Source organism: Amborella trichopoda, chromosome 12 (genome assembly GCF_054954075.1).
Source record: "Amborella trichopoda isolate Santa Cruz 75 chromosome 12, AtrichopodaSantaCruz75HAP2 v2.0, whole genome shotgun sequence".
Lineage (NCBI taxonomy): Eukaryota > Viridiplantae > Streptophyta > Magnoliopsida > Amborellales > Amborellaceae > Amborella > Amborella trichopoda.
This window is the reverse complement of record NC_142347.1, coordinates 2,968,336-2,991,246: the sequence shown is the minus strand read 5'-3', so window position 1 is coordinate 2,991,246 and position 22,911 is coordinate 2,968,336. Positions and strand designations below refer to the sequence as shown.

At 34.2% G+C, this 22,911-nt stretch overlaps 2 protein-coding genes across 2 annotated transcripts; both read left to right on the top strand.

Moving 5' to 3' along the window:
• The first annotated feature begins 2,576 nt into the window (after positions 1 to 2,576).
• Positions 2,577 to 15,879, top strand: PRXQ (Thioredoxin superfamily protein). Its single transcript, XM_006843794.4, has 4 exons — positions 2,577 to 2,935; positions 3,040 to 3,177; positions 3,385 to 3,474; positions 15,474 to 15,879. Exons 1-4 carry the CDS (start codon positions 2,750 to 2,752, stop codon positions 15,690 to 15,692), a joined length of 633 nt encoding a protein of 210 aa, XP_006843857.2. The 5' UTR covers positions 2,577 to 2,749; the 3' UTR covers positions 15,693 to 15,879.
• On the top strand, positions 10,891 to 14,632 carry LOC148779359 (uncharacterized). Its single transcript, XM_088854169.1, has 4 exons — positions 10,891 to 13,166; positions 13,259 to 13,386; positions 13,473 to 13,548; positions 13,638 to 14,632. The coding sequence occupies exons 1-4, from the start codon at positions 12,359 to 12,361 to the stop codon at positions 14,135 to 14,137; spliced, it is 1,512 nt and encodes a 503-aa protein (XP_088710295.1). The 5' UTR covers positions 10,891 to 12,358; the 3' UTR covers positions 14,138 to 14,632.
• Positions 15,880 to 22,911: the final 7,032 nt, after the last annotated feature.

Genomic DNA, 22,911 nt, shown 5'->3' with positions numbered 1-22,911 from the left:
TTTATAAGGTTTCCACATTAAACAATCCAATTAAGACGCACTTCCAAATTTTATCATAACACATAATTTTGGTATAAAACTTTCTTAGGATTATTTGAAAATTTATTTTCATATCTAATTATAGAATTTTAAACTCAAAAAATGGTTAAAATCTTGAAAATGAACGGCCTAGGTAATGTTGTGTAAGATGCATTATTTTTGGGACTGAATATATATATATATATATATATCTCTTTATCCCTTATTTTTGACTTCTATATCTCATTAGACTCAAGAATTAAAAATATTACTTGAAAGCAAAAGGTCTTCATCTTTGCTATCTTACGACCCCTGGACTCCTTTGATCATAAATTTTTGACCCAAACAAACACTAAAATGACACCCTATTCAAACTCTATCTCTCTCACTGAAACTCCATCTCTCTCCTCGCTTCTCGGTGAGTTTGCCAGCCAATGAGTTTAGCTTGAGCTTGAACACGAGTACACTTTCTTATGTGTGAGAGAGAGATGGAGTTTTAGAGAGAGAGATGGAGTTTGAGTTTTAGGGAGAGAGAGATGGAGTTTGAGTTTTAGGGAGAGAGAGATGGAGACGATGATGTGAGAGAAAAATGGAGTTTTGAGAGAGAAAAATGATGATGTGTATGAGAGAGAGATGGAGTTTAGGTTTTAGAGAGAGATATAGTTTTGAGAGAGAGAGAAGATGATGTAAGAGAGAGATGGAGTTTTAGAGAGAGATATAGAGTAATTTCATAAGTTGTTGAGGTCAATAATACATAGTCAAAATGGTTTAGGGGAAATAGGGGATCATAGGAAATTTTCTCCATATTTTTCATAATCATACATCTCGATGTTGAGATGATCAGTTAGAGGGTTTTTCAACATTAAAATAATCGTTTTCGATGGATTTTTGATGTGCACCTTTAATTCTATTGCAACTTTATATAAAATTTTTCCTTGAATAAAAAAAAAGAAGTAATGGGCCTTTGGATTAGGTAGTCAGGGCGGCGGAGTCACAACTTTGCATCGAGGGTTCCATTCTTACCCTGTTAATATGAATAATCCAAAGTTCATCGTATGGTCACGCTTGTCTGGTAGTGTTTTATTTTTTCATTTTTTTGTCTACAGATCAGAATAATCTGAAATTTGAAGTGTGTGTCCATCTTAATGAGGTGCACTTAACAAAAATATAAAAATAATTTGTAAAAAATAAATTAACAAAAATACCCCCGAAACATTTTGGGGGTATTTTGGTCGATTTTTCAAGTAAAATATTTTTTTTGATATGTTTCGTAGATGCACGTATTTTTTATGAACATAAGCTCCAAATTTCAGTTCATTCCGATATGTAAAAAAAACGAAAAATAAAAAATAAAACACTACCAAACAATCGTGTCCGTGTGATGAACTTTAGACGGTGATGAAGATAGGCGAAATCATTGTTCATTTTCGTCTATAGACGTTTTGTAGTATCTTTCACATATATATATATATATATATATATATATATATATATATATATATATATATTTGTTTATTTATTTATTTCTATTAATTCGACACCTATAAGAATTGGACATAACCTGGATGTTATGTTAAAATGGTCTATTAAATTAAAATTTAAAATAAAAATGGTTAGTGGTATCTATTTAGATTGAATGCCTGGGAGCAGCTATCATATATGTTTTATATATAGATTGCGCTACGCATAAGGGTTTCTTATAATAACAAGGAAAAAATATATAAAAAATCATAAACTCTTGTTATAAAGAATTCGTACGCACCTTTTGTCATTGAATTTTAAAGTAATACTATATATTTTATATTTTATGATCAAATCTCTCGACAACATAAAGTATACTGCCGAAATACTTTCCATTTTACTACCTCTGGTAAAACCCAATCAATAATTAATTTTAGCCCCAAAATTTGGGTTGTTACCTGTTCAACCCATAGATCAACTTTAATAAAAAAATATTTTTTAATTATACTCTCTATACACTTGAAAAAACAACGCTCAAGATTGAACAAAAACCATTCAATTTTTAGATAGTGAGATCTAAGTATTAGAAAACTCAAATTTCAAAAGTTATTTTTTTTAGAATAATCATCTAATAGTCTTTAAATAGTTTCAAAAATTTCATATTGAAAAAAAAGCTGGCAAGTAGCTCTCCTGATCAAGAGAGTAATGAGGGAGTGTTAAAGGATTGTATACTATAACACCATTCACGTTTGGTACAAAGAAGTCACAAAATCACAATAACTTTAATCCGATACATTGAAATTTTATTTTTGAATTTTGTGCATGATCAATAACACATCCTCAACCACAAAATTACACATCTATATGTCAATAATGACAACGGCCTCCTTATATTAAAAGGTCAATGATGTTAACGTAAACATATCTATATTTTTAATTGTCTCTTTTGCTATATCATGGGATTAATTAGCACGATTAATGATGGTAATTGAAAAAAAACAAAAAAAAAAAGGCCGATTAATTAACAGGAATGCCTTAAGCCCTTAAGAGATGCGATTAGCACGATTGCCTTAACTGATACGTACGCTACAAATCCTGTCTATGGTGTATATGCTGCCACAATCGATAATCATCCTATCTCTATCCAAAAACCTTCTCATCTCTCTCTCTCTCTCTATTAAGCAAACACTCACTTTCTCTCTCCACCAAACACTTTTAGGATAGCACTCTCTCTCTTACAGAGGACACAGGAGCGCAAAATTTTCCACCCATGGCTTCTGTTTCTCTCTCCAAACCTTCAGTTCTTCCCCCTCCTTCCAACCCCAAAAGCCCATCATCTTTACAAACCCCTTTCCTCTCTCTAAAATCCCCAAACTCCCCACTGTTTGGTTTTAAATTGTCCACCCACCAACATTTTTCCTCTTCGCCATTGCCCAGGACCACCATTTTTGCCAAGGTAATGAGCTCAATTCCATGTCTCAAACCCCAATTGATTTCTGGTACATTTGGTCTGAAGTTTTGTGAAAATCTCTGAAAATGGTGGATTTCTGGTTCTTTTAGGTATCAAAAGGTGGGGTTGCCCCTTCTTTTACACTCAAGGATCAGGATGGAAGAAATGTGAGCCTCTCAAAATTCAAAGGGAAACCAGTTGTGGTTTACTTTTACCCTGCTGATGAGACCCCCGGGTGCACCAAAGAGGTTAATATTTTTTCTTTTTTTTTCATAGTTTTTTTTTTTTAATGTTTTTACTAGTTGGATATTTGGGACACACTCTTTTTTAATTTGTATTTTTAATTTTCTGGTTCTCATTATTTTCTTTTGTTTTTGTGGGGCAAAGAGATTTGTTTTTCTGTTTTCATGATTTTATCTTGGGGAAATAGAGCAATTTTTGGTGTGGTGTTGCAGGCATGTGCATTTAGAGATTCTTATGAGAAGTTCAAGAAGGCAGGTGCTGAAGTTGTTGGCATTAGTGGAGATGATCCCTCTTCCCACAAGGTAACCCCTCAACTGTAAATCTGAAAGTGTGTCACAATATTCAATTTATTTTGGACATTATGCCCAAACAAGTACACATTTTCAAATTTCATGGTCAATAATAATTGTGGCCCTGCGTATCACAAGTAAATTGTCTCATTATATATATATTTTTTATAATAATAATAATAATAATAATAAAAATATAAATTTTTTATACTTCTCCTACAACATAAAACTTATATACTTCCCCTACACTATTACTTTGTTTTTAATTTTTTTTCTATAAACTATTTTGACACCAAAGTTTGGACGTACAATCCTCCATTAAACTTGCACTAGCGAAAAGTATAAAGTAAATATTTCAATAAAATAAAATAATCAAAATACAATTGAAAGATTCAAAAGATATTTTGGTCGTTATATTTTATTGAAAAATTATTTTTAATATTTTTTATAGACGCGTCCGATGATGCATATCAAATTTCATATCCATACAATTTGTATAAATAAAACTAAAAATAAAATACTTTGAGACGTGATATCTATGATCAATCGGTGAGTGGCTCTCTTGATCAAAATTAGACAGGTTGGATGGTAAGGGAAACATGGATATTTAGGAGAAATGTAGAAACTTTTCCATAAAAAAAAAAAAAAAAAAGAAAAAAAAAAAAAAAAAAAAAAAGATAAAGAAAGAGAGAAGAGGGAAGTAAGAATAATTTTCTCCTAAAACTCTTCAAGAATCTCTAATTTGTTTTAGAAGATCTTCTCATTTTCCCCAGGACTTCTCATTTCCCAATCATGAGTATCTAAGGATTGGTGTTCTCTATAGTATACGCATTGTGTGTATAGGTATACCAATGTCCAGGGGGCATGGACCTTCCAAGGGGTATCAATGGCTGATATATCTCCAATGGTGGATGCCTCTGTGCATATATGAGAGACAGTTTCTAGTGTCTATCCTTCCAGGATGGTGGGTAGCTGGCTGGACGGCCCTGATTGCATTATTGGAGTCGATTTGGACGGCCAGCATTCTCCAAACACAGCGGATGAATTTTGTCCAATTCTCTTATGCGCGTTTATTTTTTGGGTTGTTATTGCGGCCACAGCATGTGGATGCTTAAAAGGTGCGTGTGCACCTTTTAATGGTTCAGATTGAACCATGCTCATCCAAGGGCTAATAATGAATCTCCTTTTTAATTTTTATTTAAAAATGATATTAATTTGAAATTTTGGTTTTAAGTTCATTTCTATAAGTAAGATTGAATAAAACTATTACAAAAATATTTTAAATAAAAAATATTGTCCAAAATAAATTTAGAGGTATTTTAATTATTTTTTATTTAAAATATTTTTTAATCATTTTGATGAAGTTTTATTTATAAAATAAACATGTACTAAATTTTTCTGATAAGTATAATGTTTAAATAAAAATAAAAAATGAAATATGAGAATAATTTTCGGCCCTTGGATATGGCCATATGAGAATTCACTGGAACCTTCCACCTTTTTGCTTGCAATTGAAGCCGTGCACGTGTGTCTTAATTTTAGATCCTAATCACCTCAAAAAAAGAAAAAAGAAAAAAATAAGAGTATTCACTATTATGCTGAGAATTAAAAAAAGAAAATGATAATATAGGACCCTCTTCCACTTATACGTAAGATCTCAAATGATCACTATTAAATTTGGTACAGATCTATGAAAAAATTAAGCTTCATACCTATGTGATAATTTTTTTAGAGATTCGTATCAATTTTAATGATAATCCTTTGAGGTTTTATGGTTGGGGGATGGTCCTACACAATCATTACTCATTAAAAAATAGTCTTCTATATTTTGTATTTTATAAACGTGATCGAATATGGATTTCAAGTTTGAAAAATAGTGCATCTTGTAATGCATATATGGGTCGTCAATTCTCAATATTTTCAAGTGTTTATAGACTTATTCGATGTACATTATTTTTTAAGCTTTAAATTTTATAATTAGAAATAAAAATAAATTTTTAGGGGATCGCAAAGATTTTTGCTATTGAAAAATCACGATTTGACACTAGAAATGCTTTTACTTTGACGTTTTAGGGCCTCAACCTTATGGAAACCAGACACTATAATATATTTTGATTTTATTCTTTTATAAATTGGATTGAGTTCAAAATTTTACGTTTGTTCTTCTCCATCAAATACCTATGAAAAGTATTTTAAAAATTAATTTAAAATCAACAAAATTACTGAAATACCCCTGAATGTTATAGGGGTATTTTGGTTGTTTATTAATTTCAGATTATTTTTGAAAAATTTATCAAAATACATGTAAGAACTATTTAACTCATTCCTAGTCAATGTCATGTGAATTTTGATGGGCATTGTAAAAATAAATCCAATACCATGGGTCGAATATCAAATAGTTCATTTCTCATGAGTATTTAGATGATTTTTCTATTTGTAAATTTTGTTTTAGTTGTGATGGTAAGGAGTGTTTTAAAACCCAGATCGGCCAGGTGAATTGGTCATCTGGGACACCAATTCGGATTGGCGATCCACCCGAATCTCTAGAGTGAGAATAGGTCAATAAAAAAACAAAAAATAAAATAAAAAAACACAAAAAATAGTAAAAGAAACATATAAATCATGGGGACTCACGACTGATGAAAGTGAATGATTCTATGGGAACTAGCATGATTCCTAGCTCCGACTAGGAAGTGAGTCAGTTTCCGCCAATTCTTGATTCAGATTGCTGATTTCCTATCCAGATTGGCGGTTTTGAGTCACTATTGAGAGCATGCCAAAATTTGAACTTAATCTAGTGTATGCAAAAAAAGATAAAATCGAATACATTATATACTTCAAAAAATGGGAGTTGATTGTAACATAAAAAATAGAAGGAACTATTTTACAATTCCTACAATAAAACATGACTTATAAATTTCCAAAAAAAATATGTGAAAGCAAAATATGAACACGCAACGCAGAACTTCGCAATAGCCACATATTTCGTGAACATGCCCAACAATGCTACAACCATATTCCCATTTTGTATCTAGAGCGCACCTTCAAATAGTGTTGAGAAATGTGGTTTCAACACTGGAAATCTTTGCGATAGCCTTAATAAATATTTTTATCTCTAATTATAAAATTTAAAGCTAAAAAAATAGTGTAGATTGAGCAAATCTATAAAAACTTGAAAATCTTAAAAATTGACTGTCAAAAAATACAAAATACAATATGCATTATTTCCAAAACTTAAAATTCATTTTGTTTTCATGTCCATGCATCTTGATGTCGAGATGATTAATTTGAAGATATTAGGACATCAAAACAATCTCTTCTAGTGAAATATTTGAGATGGGCTCTATATAAACTTTTTCCTTAAATTTAAGGAACGGTGTGGAGGTTCGTGCAGATGAGGCGATCGTTAAATGCTTCAAAGGTTTGGTTAGTGGCTTGGAGTAGTAAACAATATAATACAATCCCTATGAGACACAATTATTTTTGATTTAAGGAAGTTACGTTCATTTTTAGCCATTAGATGTGAAGTCCGATAGGTGAAACTATCACAACTTAGAGAAATTTTATTTTGGACTTTGTGTTCAAATAATGACATATCTTCAATCATTTGATTTTCAAATCTAATGGTTAATAATGATTGCCACTTTATTGTATAAAAAATAAATGGCCTCATTATATACATTTCCAATACCATATGTGCACATATTTTATGATCCTGTGGTATATGCTTTTTTTTATTTTTTGAACTATGGATTCTTGCAAAATAAAAGTTTTATTTTTCTCTTTTGAAAATACTCTTCAGGCATATATATATATATATATATATATATATATATATATATATATTTCCAAATGGGTTTTCATACAATAGAGTAAACCTAAAATATGGTACTATGGGTATCTAACTTTGTATTCTCCTTCACTTCTTTGCCGCCATGTCAGCGTGTCGCTTGGGCAACATGTCATGCGATCGTTGGACCACATTAGTTAGTGGAAATGTATACAAATGAAACTGTTTACTTTTAATACAAGAAGGTAAAATGTCAGATTGTATATAATGCGCCGCCTGATTTCACATCCAACTAATTACAACCTCGAGGCAAAGTATCTGATTGTATCCTTTTCAATATAACATTTTAAAAATCATTGGTTTGATTTAATATGAGGCCTTATACTTTGCCTTGAATGCCTTTTGTTTTTTTTTTGTTTTTTTTTTTTGCCTCTCCTTGTTAGCCACCAGCATCCTTAAAAAATAAAAAATCTAGTTTGAGTCCCGCTTACAGACTCTCAAATTACACCTGAACAACCTTGGGCCATCGAAACCTAGATATACAAAAGAAAGATTTGCATATTCCAAGGTCGCAAGCGACTCATTAATGTACACAATACTCCTGTGTGGCAACATCTTTTGTAATATTGGGCCTTGTTTGGGTGCCTCCTCTTTTAGCTGGAATCATAGAATCACTTTGTTGTTGCGCTTGAGTGGGTGATGTGTTCGCTTGCCATGCTATTATTCACGCTGCAACTTAACTTTTGGAAAATTGTTTATCCTTAAAATGTTGCCGGGTACCATTTTCCCCCCAATGATAAAACTAAAAATGCATGTTTTATCACTCTAGCTAAAGTATTGGATAATGTTCCACTTGATTATAACAATTTAAGAGTGGCTATTTTCATAATGGGTCAAGATTTGATGCAACCGTTGTATAGTAATAGGATGCAATAACTTTAAAAAACCATCTTATGGCCATTTATTTGATCCAAATTTTGAAATATACATTTTTTTTCATTCTAATGAACAATCACAAAAAAAGAAAAAAAAATTGAAAACACAACCTAGAAAGTATTTTTTTAGCCCAATTAACATAGACCGTTCATTTTGATAAGATGCTTAGATCTAGGCCTTAGAAGGATTTTTTTCATTTCCAAATTTTTTGGATGGCTTTATTATCATTAGATGAACAATGTTAAGGAAAGAAAAAAATGATTTTGAGTTTATAAAGGCTGAGATCTTGAAATTCACAAAATAAATGGTCTAGATTTGTTTTTGGAAGGGACTCATTTTGACCATATCTAGGGTTCAAATTGAACGTTTTTTTTTTTTGGGGGATTGATTATTGAGATGAAGAGAGTGTGCGTGCAAAATTTGAGGTCATACAAATACCACAAACATGGTTTTCTATAAGTGTCGTTGCATTATAATATGATACAACCGTTGCATTGGATCATTGCTCTTTTCATAATTGCTCCAAAAGGCAACTAATGATAAAGCTTAGTCATGGTTGCTAGGACATCCAAGCAGTGGCTTGGTCCTCTGTTATTTAGTACATTCTAGGAATAGGGCTTGGGTTTGAGTGGTTAGCAGTTGATGTCAAGTAATGCTATATCCTAAGTTCCATTCCTACTACCTTGCTACCTGGAAAAAAAAAGAAAAAAAAAAAAAAAAACCTTTCACACAGCGTTTTAAAAATCACCGAGTCGAACTGGACTCGCCCGGTTCGACTCGGAATTCACGAAAATGGACCGGCTCGGTTTAAAAATCGGGAATCGTCCGGTTCTAGAGAGAACCGAACGATTCCGCACAGTGACTCGCCGATTCACTGTGCGGAATCGGCGAGTCCGTGAAGAACACGGGTTGCACAGTGTTCTTCACGAGATTCTTTCAAATTTGTCATTTTTGATCATTTTTTTTGTTTTTTTTGGCATGTGATCTGATTTTCAGGCTGTAAACAGCTTTATTCAGCTTTTTCAAGGATTAAATGGTGGAAAAATTGGTTGTTTTTGGATCACGAAAAAATCGGGGTTTAGGGTTTCCGCCTTTTCTGAAATTTCATGCCAAATAGGGCATGAATCTTTCAAAATTTGTAGGCATTTTGATCTTAAAGCTGTGAATCAAAACCTTTTGTTACTAATTTGTGATAATCGTCGAGAAAAACAGAGTTTTTTGGAGATTGAAGGCTTCGGTTCACAAAAACAGGTAAGAACTTTGGGTTTTTTTTTTTTTTCCGCCATTTGATTTATTTCACGGCATATTTTGAACAAAATGAGTTCAATAATTAGGGTTTTTAATCTTTATTGTGTCTAGTATGATTTAAAATTTTCAATTTTACGTAAACTGGTCAATTACAGCAAGAAATTTGATATGAACAGTGAGATGTCTGCGGAACCAAATTCCGCTGTTTTTTTTTTTTTTTTCCGCCTTTTGATTTTGTTTTCATGATGTATTAGAAATAATGTGTTAAAAATTTAGGTTTTTGATTCCTTATATTGTTGTTTATCAGAAAATATACTCAATTGGATGTAATTTATTCACTTAGAGGTGAATTTTTGAGTTAAAATCGCTTATGTAAAACGACTCTGTGAAGAACAATTTTTTTTTTTTTTTTTTTTGTAGCCCATGATAGAATTTTTTGTAATCCATGATCGACATGTTTGTTTTTTTTTCTTGTAATCCATGATCGAATTTTATTTTTTATTTTTTATTTTTGTAACCCATGATAGAATTTTTTGTAATCCATGATCGAATGTTTTGTAATCCATGATCGAAATGTTTGTTTTTTTTGGTAATCCATGATCGAATTTTTTGTTTTTTGTTTTTTATGTAACCCATGATAGAGTTTTTTGTAATCTATGATTGAATTTTTTGTTATCCATGATGTAAATGTTTTTTTCTTTTTTTGTAATCCACGATCGAATTTTTTGTTTTTTTTTTGTTTTTTTTTTGGTAATCCATGATCGAATTTTATGTAATCCATGATCGAATTTTTTGTAATCCATGATAGAATTTTCTGTAATCCATGATCGACTTTTTTGTAATCCATGATCGAAATGTTTGTTTTTTTTACTTGTAATCCATGATCGAATTTTTTGTTTTTTTTTTTTTTTGTAACCCATGATTGAATTTTTTGTAATCCATGATCGAATTGTTTTTTTCTGTTCTTGTAATCCACGATCGAATTTTTTGTTTTTTTAAGTTTTTTTTTTTTTTTTGTAATCCATGATCGAATTTTATGTAATCCATGATCGAATTTTATGTAATCCATGATCGAATTTTATGTAATCCATGATCGAATTTTTTGTAATCCATGATCGAATTTTTTGTAATCCATGATCGAATTTTTTGTAATCCATGATCGAATTTTTTGTAATCCATGATCGATTTTTTAGAAAATTTATGATTTTTTTTTTTTAATCCATGATCGAACTTTTTGAAAATTTGTTAATTTTTTTTTTTAATCCATGATCGAATTTTTTGAAAATTTGCTGTACTTTTTTTATTTATTTCTTTTTATCCATGATCGAATTTTTTGAAAAATGATGATTTTTCGAAAAGATGTGAAAATCGTGATAAAGTTTTGATTATCATGATGTATTAAACATTTAAACCCAATTTTTTATTTTTATTGTTTGAGTTTGCTGTAATTTTTTTTTTTTTTTTTTCCATGATCGAATTTTTTGAAAAATGATGATTTTCCGAAAAGATGTGAAAATCGTGACAAGGTTTTAATTATCATGAGGTATTAAACCATATTTTAAATTTTTATTGTTAAAGTTTTTGTTGAAAAAATTGTATGTTGATGGATTATTTATGCAAAAAAATGCATGTTATTATATTTTCAATACAAAACTGTATTTTTTTTATCTGTTGTTCATGGATTTTTTAGTTGGAATGATTGATGTTAGCCGGCTCTTTGAAGAATTGTTTTTATTATTAATTTTTTAATGCAAAAAATGTATGTTCTTGATAATTGAGTTGTAGCCATGTTTGGAGCTTGCATTTTGTATTATTCTAAATGTTTGTAATTGATATGTACGAAAATATTATTGTCAAAAAAGGTATTTTGCAATAACAAATAACAACGAATATGACTACATGAACTACCGCAACATATTATCACTACATATGGTGATTATTTTTCTTTTTGAACTGTCAGGTTAATTTAAACTTTTTACATCTTAAAACAGTTGAATCATGTCAAGATCTACAGAAGACCCTGCATGGCAACATGGGGTCAGACTTGATCCCAACAAGAAAGACAAAATTATTTGTAATTACTGTCAAAGAGTGATAAGTAGTGGGGTACATAGGTTCAAGCAACACTTGGCAGGGGTTAAGGGAGAAGTTTCTGCATGCACTAGTGTCCCTAGTAATGTAAAAAAACAGATGGTGGCAATTCTTAATGCTAGCAAAGGTAAAAAAATTGCCAAACATAGGATGAATGAGGAGATAGCTAGTTTATATACACCATCAAGCATGAATGATACAGAAGAGCAATATAATTATGACCTAGAAGAGCAATATAATAATGAGCTGGACATGGCCACAAGATTGAGTTTACATGAACAATATCAGAGGGAATGTGGGTTTAGAATGCCTGGTGGGTCTAGCTCAGACATGCATGGTGGGCCTAGCTCCGATATGCATGGTGGGCCTAGTTCAGATATGCATGGCGGGTCCAGCTCGAGCATGTATGGCGGGCCCAGCTCAAATATGTATGGAGGGGTTGGTGGCAATATGTATCAAGGAGAATCAGTTGTTGAAGAAATTGTTTCTAAGTTACCTAGGAGTGCCAGTATTGCAGGTCATGGTCGTAAAGACCCATTTCTCTCAAAGCCTAAGTCACAACAGATGACCTTAAAAGGCATGGTTAAAGGTACAAGAAACATGTTAGGGAGATATGTTGGCAAATGGTTCTACGATAAAGGGATTCCCTTTGATGCAGCCAATAGCCCATATTTTCCACCTATGGTTAGTGCAATCTAGAGAGCCGGGCCCGGGGTAAAACCCCCGACGGCATATGAGCTCAGTGGGCCAATATTAGATGAAGAGGTAGATGAAGTTAAAAAGTGGATTGAAGAATATAAACAGAGTTGGCCAAGGACAGGAATTACTCTCATGAGTGATGGTTGGTTGAATAAAGTTAGCAAAAAGAAGTTTTTAAACTTCTTGGCCTATTCCCCAAAAGGTACAGCTTTTTTGTCTAGCAAAGATGTATCAGGGACGAAGAAGGATGCAAACTTCTACGTACGACTATATGATCAGATAGTGGAGGAGGTGGGAGATAAGCATGTAGTCCAGTTTATTACGGACAATGCGCGTGCATGTGTTTCTGCGGGCAGCAAGTTGATGGATAAGAGGAAGCATCTAGTATGGACCCCGTGTGCTGCACACAGCATCGATCTCATGTTAGAGGAAATCGGTGAGATCAAAATTGTGAAGGAGACTCTTGATGAAGCAAGGTTGGTGTCGAGATTTATATACAACCACTCTAAAATATTATTTCTGTTTAGAGAACACTCTAAGAAAAAAGAGATAATCAGGCCTGCCATAACCCGCTTTGCGACCGATTACTTAGCTGTGGACTCTATTCGACAATCTGAAGGTGCATTAAAGAGATTGTTTACTTGTGAAGAGTGGTTAAATGACCGCCTCTCGAAGTCCAGTACCGGTCTAAAAGTGGATAACATAATCTCAAATAGGCTGTTCTGGTCTCGATGTTCCAGTGTTGTAGAGGCCACTGCCCCTTTGGTCACGGTGTTAAGAATGGTGGATGCTGATAAGAAAGCTACCATGGGTATCCTTTATGAAGGTATTGAGAGGGCGAAATCAGCTATTGGGGAGAAGTGTAATTTTGCTAGCAAAGTGATCGAGATTATAGAAAAGAGGTGGAACACCAAATTCGGACGTCCAATTCATTATGCTGGTAAATATATATTTATATCATTACAATGTTTCAGTTTAAATCATTTTTTTATGAAATTGTAAATGACATTTTTCTACCTATATATTTTTTAGGGTACTACTTCAACCCAAAATTTTTCTATTTGACACCTGAACAACCCCACAAGATTATGGAAGGGGTCAGATACATTATTGCAAGGTTGGAGAGAAGCCATCGAAACCAAGTAGCAACAATACAAGAGGTATTATTTAATGTTTGGGTAAGAACTTCATTGAGTTGTTATATTTGTGAGGAATAATGCACTAAAACGTAATATATTTGTTTTAGCTTGCTATGTATAGGAATGCTATAGGATCTTTCGGAACTAGACTTGCCAGAAATTCTCGAACTATGATGGATCCAGGTTATCCCCTCGCTAATATTTTGTTTATTCATATATTTAATCTTATGAATTGTTCTTGCCCTTACAATGCTTTTTACATTTTAATCCAGCTGAATGGTGGGAGATATATGGTACTGATGCACCTCACCTAAAGAGGATAGCAATCAAGGTGCTCTCCCAGACATGTTCTGCTACTGGCTGTGAGCGTAACTGGAGTACGTTCCAATGGTTGCACACTACTAGGAGGAATCGACTCGCTTCTGAGAAGCTTCATAAACTAGTCTACGTTCATTATAATTTAAACCTCAGAGAGCGACAAATAAGAAGGAAGCTTCAAGACTATGGGCCGATAGACTTAGACACAATATTTGTCACAGACACAGCAGACCGATGGGTAGTAGAAGAGGAGGAGCCAGTGTTGCACAAGAGAGCGTTCCTTGAGGCTATCGGTGATGAAGATATTGAAGAAAGTGATGAGCGGCATGAAAGAGGAAGCAGCCAGCCAATGTATCCACAATATGTCGGTGATATTGCACCTAATGAGGGAGAGTGGGAAGGGGGTCTAAGAGAAAATGAGAGAGATGATGATTCTGAGGCCACCCTATCCTAGCCATATTATTCACATATCGAGTCCCAACAGCAACAGTGTAGGGATGAGCACGACAGTGCAGGTGAGCATGAAGGATGGACAAGCTTCGGGGATTTTGGATTGGGAACACAACAAAACACTAACACTCAGGGATTTGGGAATAGTCAGACGCCCGCTAATATCGATGATTCGTTTTTAGATCGAATCAATGAATTGTCAAACGAATTCAATCAATGGCACCAGCGTGACCAAGAAGAACAACAACGTCGTCTATCATTTTATTTTTAGATCGTATGTTACTAATTTTATGCTTTATTGTAGTCCATGTATGTTGATATACTTATTCCATGATAATTCTATGTTTATCCTTTTGTGTGATGTAAATTAAATGTTGAATGGCGGTTCATGCAGGGGAAGAACATATCAATATTCGCATATTCATTCAAAAACATGAAAATTCTTAATGGAGTACCCTCATTTTTTATTGAATTCCTAAAAAACAATATTTATAATGAATTTTAATAATTTTTTCGGATTTTTTTGAAGCTTTATTCTGACCGATTCACCCGATTCCGATCCGGATCGCCGATTCGCCGATCCGGATCGCCGATGCACCGATCCGGATCGCCGATTCGCCGATCCGGATCGGTTTTTGGAAAGCCCGATCCGGTTTTTAAACCATTGCTTTCACATGAATATGAAAAAAAAAAAAAAACCTTTCACATGATTATAACCAAGTTTGTCGAATCAGTACCTTTAATTGTCAACACCATCTCCTGCATATGACACCATATTCCACTCTAGAAGCTTGTTAGAGATTTATACTATGGTGAGCAGTTTGAAAATTCTCTACAATTTGAGCATCTAAACCACTCTTGGACAACCTCTCCTGAAATTCTTATTTGTAACTAATGATTCCCTTTGCCATGCATATTTTTAAGTTCTAAACTAGATTTAATTGTGGTCTTTTTCAATTAAATTCACAAAAGTATCCCTCTTTGTCATTGAATGTGCCAATTTGGTAGTTATTGTGCTTGGTTAATAAGAGAGAGTAGCGTTTTGAGACTTGGATGAGGCAATTTGGATTCGGCAGAGTAACTCGGCCTGGGCGAGGTGAGTTTTGGGTGAGTAGGTTGTACAACATGCCAATCTACTACATTGTTGACAAAAGTGGCACTCACATTATATATAACCATTGTTTTTTTTCATTTTCTTTTAAAAAAATGAGCTGGATTAGGGCGAGTTACGTGGAGTCATCGGAGTAACTCGCCTCGGCCGGGTCCCGGGTACCATGGCCGAGTTGATTTTTTTGAACACTAAAAGAGAGTAAGCTGGCTCTGGATTTTTATTTGTACAGGCATTTGCAAAGAAATACAGGTTGCCATTCACCTTGTTGAGTGATGAGGGAGACAAGGTGAGAAAGGAGTGGGGGGTGCCTTCTGATCTATTTGGGGCACTCCCTGGCAGGCAGACTTATGTTCTTGACAGGGATGGCGTCATTCAACTCGTCTACAATAACCAATTCCAACCTGAAAAGCATGTCGACGAGACCCTCAAGCTCCTACAATCGCTCTAATTTTCTCTCTCTCTCTGTCTATCTGTCTATCTCTCTCTCTCTCTGATACTCATTATTTGATACTCATTAGTTGTTAAATGATGTTTTGTTTGCCCGCCATATTATGGAGAAGCATATAAGCTAAGCATGGAATCTCTCTCACAATCGTATGTAGATTTGTTATCAGTGAATTGATTTTTTTTGTTTCTCTTTCGTATCATGCGAGACGCACACATTGTTGTTTTTCTTGGCTAAGTAGCATAGAAGACGTTTATCTCTTTTGGTTTCTCTTTGTTCTTGTTAGTTACAAGTTGCATACCTGCAGTGTTACCCTGATACTCCACATAAGGGCTGGTGTCATGTGTTTGAATGTTTTTGCCCCTTAGATGCATATTAACAAGCTGTGATTGAAAAATACAAAAAACTCTGTGCAGAACTTAAATTTGTTACCTCTTGCATTGGAAATCACCTTGCGATCATGGTGATCGAACCCTAGAGGGCACATTCTACCACCTTGGCGCCTTAATCACTTCAGCTCATTCTGTATTACTATTTTAGGCCAATGTACTAGACATCCTAAATGTGTGTTATACATTGCCAGTGATACAGGTACCATGTAATACTGCTTACAATCCATGGAATCCTCTCTCCCCCTCACATAATCCGAGGTACTCTGGCCTCACTGGGTACATGCGGCTTATGACCAAGGGATTGAATGGCATGAATAGCCTACATTCTAATTGGCTTTTCTCAAGTGAATCATTACCTAAGTGAGGTCCATATGGATCTATATGAGGCAGTGCATCCCAATGGTGTTATTCCTTTGAATGATCCATGAGTGGATTAGGAAAGGGTTCTAGGCTAGGTGTCTACGGTGGTGGGTACGACAATGTGACATCTTGATTTTTATTCTTACTACGGGTGGAATGGAATTGAACTATCTGAAAAAGAAAAGAAAAAAAAAGAGAAAAAAAAGAAAGATCCATGGGTGGATCTTGGAGTTAAAGCAATGGTGGAACCTGCTCTGTTTTGTTGGACTAGAAAAGGTATGTGATTCTTGTGACATAAGCCTAGCTATACAGGCTCTTATTGGAAGATGGCACTAAATAGAATAAATAACGAAATAGGATTTGTATGCTATGGAACCATTTATCTTACACAAGAGCTAACAAATCATTTTTAACAGACAAATATGAAATCCGAAATTTTGTTTGGTGTGCATCATTTCTCTTCGCAAAGTCTGAGGAATTATTTTTAGACTGTATGCACAATCAATGTATGCACAAATCAAAGGGACACCTCAGCCACCCGATTTCACATTTTACAAGTAAGGGAAATTGAAACTTTTTTGAAACTTAAGTAAACAGTTTTGTCGACCATGTCTATACTAAGGACATAAGTAGAGGCTTCAAGGGGTAAGCAAGGGATTTATCATGGGAGGGGGAGGCTTAAAGCCAGTGACTCAGACGGGTACCACTGGTTTGCTTTCGCACCAGGTCTTCCAATTCAGGAGTTGAGAGGTTCAGAGGAGGAGAGTCCTAAAGCTTTGGAAGTGCCCTCTCTACCCCCAAATTTTTCTATACCCAAACTGCCATTAGGAATCCTAGAATATCCCAATTAGGTCCTAAACACCCCATTTTAGGCCTAGTTTTCCTATCCATCTCTTGGAACCCTTATTTATTCTCTAAACCTTACCCATGAATTTTATAAACATTTTCCTCATTTTCTACTAAGTTTAGGTCCTAAAACCCTAGTTTTTCCTAACCTCGTTGCATACAGGGATACATAACTCCCTTACAACATGACTAATCCTTCACAGTTCACACTTATACCTAGAAACACTATCACAAAATATCCTCTGATTTCATACAACATACACCCCAAAGTCATATATCGCATGCTTAATAAGGTTGATTGCGCGTTCCTGCTTTGAGTTTCGTACTGATCCGTTGTATGCTTTCTTTTTATGAGAAAAGTTTATATAGAGCCTGGGCTCTAAACAATCAAATTAGAGCCTATCTCAAAGCTTTCACTAGAAGAGATTGTTTTGATGCCAAAATATCATCAAATTGATCATCTTGACATCAAGATGCATGCACATGAGAAAAAAATGAATTTTAAGTTTTGGAAATAGTGCATCTTATAATGCATTTTTGGACCGTCAGTTTACAAGATTTTCAAGTTTTCATAGATCTGCTCAATTTGCATCATTTTTTAAGCTTTAAATTTTATAACTGAACATAAAAATATAATTTAAGGCTATCACAAAACTTTCCAGTGTTAAAACCATATTTTTCGACACTATTTGAAGGTAGGCTTTAATTTGATTGGTTTCGAGCCTATGCTCTATACAAACCACACCCTTCTTTTATTCTCTACTTTGATCCAATTGATCTTTTTTTATATTTTAATTTGATTTTATAAAACCTTAAGATATTTCCTATCAAATCTCTATATTTTATTTTCAGTCCCTTATGATTTTGATTCCTATCCAAATGGTGATTTGTGATCACCAACTAGGTGGTCCATGAGTATGGATACATATTCGCTTTTAGTTGGCTCCCTTTCGTGTTTAAATTCTATTCGAAATTTGGTTTCTCTTTTACTTTGAAGTATTTTGAAAACTCTCAAAAGAATCCCTATTCCCGACGGTTGGGGTCAGCTTCATTCGTCAACAAGGCTTATAGCCTCTAAGTGTCCTCTAATGTATTCTCTTGAAGCTCCACTTTGAAGGACTGAAACACTTTCGAGAAGAACTTGCACCACATTTGCATTTGTGATTGTCTGCCTGGTATTTCATGGCCTCAGATGCAACGGGATCATCGAAGCCCAAAGCAGAATGCGTAATTCAAGTTGGAATATTGGCGTTGCGAGGCAGCTGCCGACCAATGGAACAGCCATTTTCACTATGAAAACCGTGATCAAGGCCTCAGACGATCCCATGGATATGAAGGAGCGACGGTATGTTGCCATGGGGGTCTCTCAGTTTCGGCGCTCTCAAAATTGGTAGGAGAAGTAGAAATTGATGGTGACAAAGATTCCTTTTGGTTAACATGCACCTTTGGCTCTCTAGAAGTTGGAGTTCTAGTTCTATAGGTTGCCAATGACCTGGACTCATCACATGACAAAAGATTTACAGAGAGGAAACATCGTAAACCTAGAGATATGGAAGAAAGAGGACTGCCAAGAAGAGTCACCAGAGATGTATTTGTGAATTTTGTGATCCTTACAAATGGTGGTGAATGACTTCCAAAACAAGCAATTGCCCTTTTGATGTCCATATTGATGATACTGATTTCTCGATATTCATCAATCGATGCCAATTAATTACATGTCAAAGAGAATAACTTCGATTCTCCAGATTTTAGAAAGGAAAAAGGAAATTTACGTGGAAAGAAATATCCCATAAACCTTGTTACTTTTCTCCAGTTCTTCTCTTTTCCTATAGTTGATCTTTTCTCTGTCATGTACGAAGTTCGAACGCTCAAATTGGCTGCTTATAATATTTCATAGTTCTGTTTCATATCCAGTTCATAAATTGTCTGTTTCTTTCTGTTCTATCCTTTTAACAGCTTTATGCTCATACATGGAAGGGAGTTCAAGAGGAAGTGGACGGGTTTAAATTTTCTTTAACTTCGATAAATGGAGTTCTTAGGGTCATCTAATTATATTACGATCATCCAATTATACTCCTGAGTTGTACAGGGAACTTTCAATATTAGAGTTTTCCCATAAACTCCATATATAAGCTAATTTGGGCTCTTGTTAATTAATGCTTTGCAGCCTAAACTAGTATTGCTTTGCAGCCTAAACTAGTATTAAGCAGGGTTCCGGGACTCGCCCCTTGGCTGTTTACTCAGCCCGGTCCTCGGGCCTCGGCGTGTCCTACACAAACCCAAAAAGCCTTAACAAAATTTCAAAAAATAGGAAAATTGTAGTAAAAGTAAAATGAAACTTAAAACATGATTTGAAAAGTAGAGAAGAAATGGATATTCTTTAACAAAAAAAAAAAGGATTTACAGTCTGGGATATTTTAAAAAATCCTAGAAAAAAAAAAAAGAAGCGATATGGGAGAAAAACACTAGTCAATCTTTCCCAACTACATCTAAAATCATATAAAAAAGTGTATATAACAATTCTACTTTTTTTACAATTGCTTTTATTTATTTTTAATTCTTTTATGGAAAAAGTTTATATAAGGATGCAACCTTATAATGTAGAACTACGGATGCACCTCAAAAATCCATCAGAAAAAGTAGTTTTAATGTTGAAAACCCATTGATTGATCATCTCGATGTAGAGATGTATGACCACGAAAAATAAAAAGATTTAAAGTCTCAAAAATAGTGCACTTTACAACATATTATTTATACTGTCCATTTTCAATATTTTCATATGTTTATAGATCTACTTGATTTTAACCATTTTTGAAATTTAAAATTTTATAATTAGATATAAAAATAGATTTTGAGATAATCCTGAGAACATTTTACATCAAAATTATATACCATGATAAAATTTTAAGGTACCTCTACAGCTACGGATGCATCCGTATGCCAACTGCACCCTTCTTTTATATGCCCTATATACACAACAACTTTGGGATATTCGGCCTCGACCTTTGGGCGAGGCCGAGTAACTTCGCCATGTGGCACTACACTACTTTGCAATATTTGAGTGATATTTTAGAGCTCTGATACCAATTGTAGGGTTCTCGTGAACCCCTAGCTTGTGGAACTGGGGATTCCAAACACCAGGATCCCACCTAAGATCGTGTATATGATTGGCTAAATGCGAAGTAGATGAATACAACTATAAATTGAGTATAAGAAATAAAGCAAACATAAAAAGCACACCACAACAACACAAGATTACATGGTTCACCCTATAGGGCTACATCTATGGTCTCGGCAAGTAGAAATCCACTATCACAATGAAGATTACAGTTTGGGTTACATGAGATAATACTTATATCCAAACATCAGTAAGAGACCATTACCAATCTTCTATTCTAAGCCCGCTCTCCCGACCGAGCAACACTGTCTATTAACATCCTTTTTTCCACTGCAATACCGCTACCGGAAAGATAACATCGAGAGGAACCGAGATACTTTCTCTCTCTAAAAGTGAAAGTTAACCAACTCAAAACATATGGAAATACCGCGTCTCTCTCGGAGGTCATGTCTTTCTCTCTTGGAGCTCCATCTCCATGATGAAGATCCATTCCCATAACCCCTAAATGGGTGATCCTCAAAATGATGGGTATTACGTCATTCTTCACTCTCTTATAAAGATATTACTTTCTTGTTTCTCAAAAAAGTTCATTTTCTATTTTCCATAATACCCTTAATCTTTAGAAGAAAATATAAGTATAGTGACTTGGCTATCACCAAACCCAACAATTTCCACCTTGATAGCAAAATCACCATAATTGCCTTGACAACCTTTTATTGAATAGATTTTTTGATTTCTTCATACTTGCCTCCATTGTGGAATTTTTACAAACAATTTGTCTTCATATTTCTCCACCGCAAACCATGGATATTTCTTGATTTATTCCCACTTGCCTCAATTGTGGAACTTTCATAAACACTTTGCCTTCATATTTCTCCACCTCAAACCATGTATCCATAAAACTTCATCATTCCTCTTTTTCTTAATATAAACCTTAGCCCCGTACACACCTTGTGCTCTGATACCGATTGGAGGGGTCTCGTTGACCCCTAGCTTGTGGAACCAGGAATCCCAAACACCACGATCCCCCCAAGATTGTGTACATGATTGACTAAATGCGAAGTAGAAGAATACAACTATAAATCGAGTACGAGAAATAAAAAAAACACAAATAGTACACCACAACAACATAAGATTTACATGGTTCACCCCATAGGGCTTCATCCACGGCCTCGGCAAGTAGATATCTACTATCACAATGAAGATTACAGTTTGGGTTACAAAATATTATAGTTTTGAGTTACAAGATATATATCTCTAAACATCGATAAAAGACCATCACCGATCTTCCTTTTTAAACCCGCTCTTCTGACCGAGCAACACCGTTGATCAATGTCCTCTTTCCCACTGCAATACCGCTACCGAAAAAATAGCATCATGAGCAATCGAGATACTTTTTCTATCTAGAAGTGAAAATTAACCAACCCAAAACTCATGGGAATACCGCCTTTCTCTCGGAGGTATGTCTTTCTCTCTGGGAGACCTATCTCCATATTAGATATCCATTCCCACAACCCCTAAAGGGGTGGCCCTCAAAAGGATGGGTATTATGTCATCCTTCACTCTCTTATAAAGATATTATTTTCTTGCTTTTCAAGAAAGTTTATTTTTAATTTCTCATAATACCCTTAATCTTTAAAAGAAAATATGGGTACAGTAATTTGGCTATCACCAAACCCAACAACTCGTGAATCCCTCTCTAGTTTTGATTAGGTTTAAATATAAACTTGTAGTGGGGTGGCCTTGTTCACTTATAAGTGCAATAGGCTATAGACATTTTTGACTCCGGTTGGGTTGACCTGACAATCAGGTGGGTCATCCAACCCTAGATCCTAGTTTGCTTCAAGTTGGGTCTGGGTCTGGGCTCTAGATTTCTTTCTCCCATGTCTACTGAGAGGCCAATGATGAAGCTGATCGATTAGCCAAACACAGAAGCTTCTTGTCCTCTTTGTCTTCTAATGTCCTTATTCCAAATTTGTAATGTAATGCTTTTTGAGCACTCTACGAATAAAAGTTTTTAAACTTGTAAAAAAAAAAATCAATTTTATATTGTAGAAGTAAAGTGTACCTCAAAAATCCACCTAGAAAGGTCATTCCATGTCCAAAAACCTGTTGTTGGTTATCTTGACCTTGAGTTGTATGAAAATGAAAGAAAAAATGGATTTGAAGTCTTAAAAATAATACATCTTGTAGTACATTATTTACACCATTCATTTTCAAGATTTTTAAATGCATATAGATCTGGCTGATTTGTACCATATTTGGAGCTTTCAATTTCATAAATAGAGTGAAAAAGTTTTTTTTTTTTTTTTCTATCATGAAGATTTTCAACACCTTTTTTCTATCATGAAGATTTTCAACACCACAACAACCTTTGAGGTGAATTTTTTAGATGCACCTTACTTTTATAGTATAAAGAAAACACTACAAAACGCCTATAGGTGTAGTTCTACAGTCCTTCACCTACGACGTTATTGTCGTTCAAAGTTTATCACAAGGTCACAGA

What these genes read in the sequence shown, in the direction of transcription:
- PRXQ (XM_006843794.4), top strand. Translation starts at nt 2,750, where the DNA reads ATGGCTTCTGTTTCTCTCTCCAAACCTTCAGTTCTTCCCCCTCCTTCC. An exon ending in GGACCACCATTTTTGCCAAG is followed by an intron (nt 2,936 to 3,039) that starts GTAATGAGCTCA and finishes TGGTTCTTTTAG; the next exon opens with GTATCAAAAGGTGGGGTTGC. An exon ending in ATGATCCCTCTTCCCACAAG is followed by an intron (nt 3,475 to 15,473) that starts GTAACCCCTCAA and finishes TTATTTGTACAG; the next exon opens with GCATTTGCAAAGAAATACAG.
- LOC148779359 (XM_088854169.1), top strand. Translation starts at nt 12,359, where the DNA reads ATGAGTGATGGTTGGTTGAATAAAGTTAGCAAAAAGAAGTTTTTAAAC. An exon ending in ACGTCCAATTCATTATGCTG is followed by an intron (nt 13,167 to 13,258) that starts GTAAATATATAT and finishes TATATTTTTTAG; the next exon opens with GGTACTACTTCAACCCAAAA. An exon ending in TCGAACTATGATGGATCCAG is followed by an intron (nt 13,549 to 13,637) that starts GTTATCCCCTCG and finishes ATTTTAATCCAG; the next exon opens with CTGAATGGTGGGAGATATAT.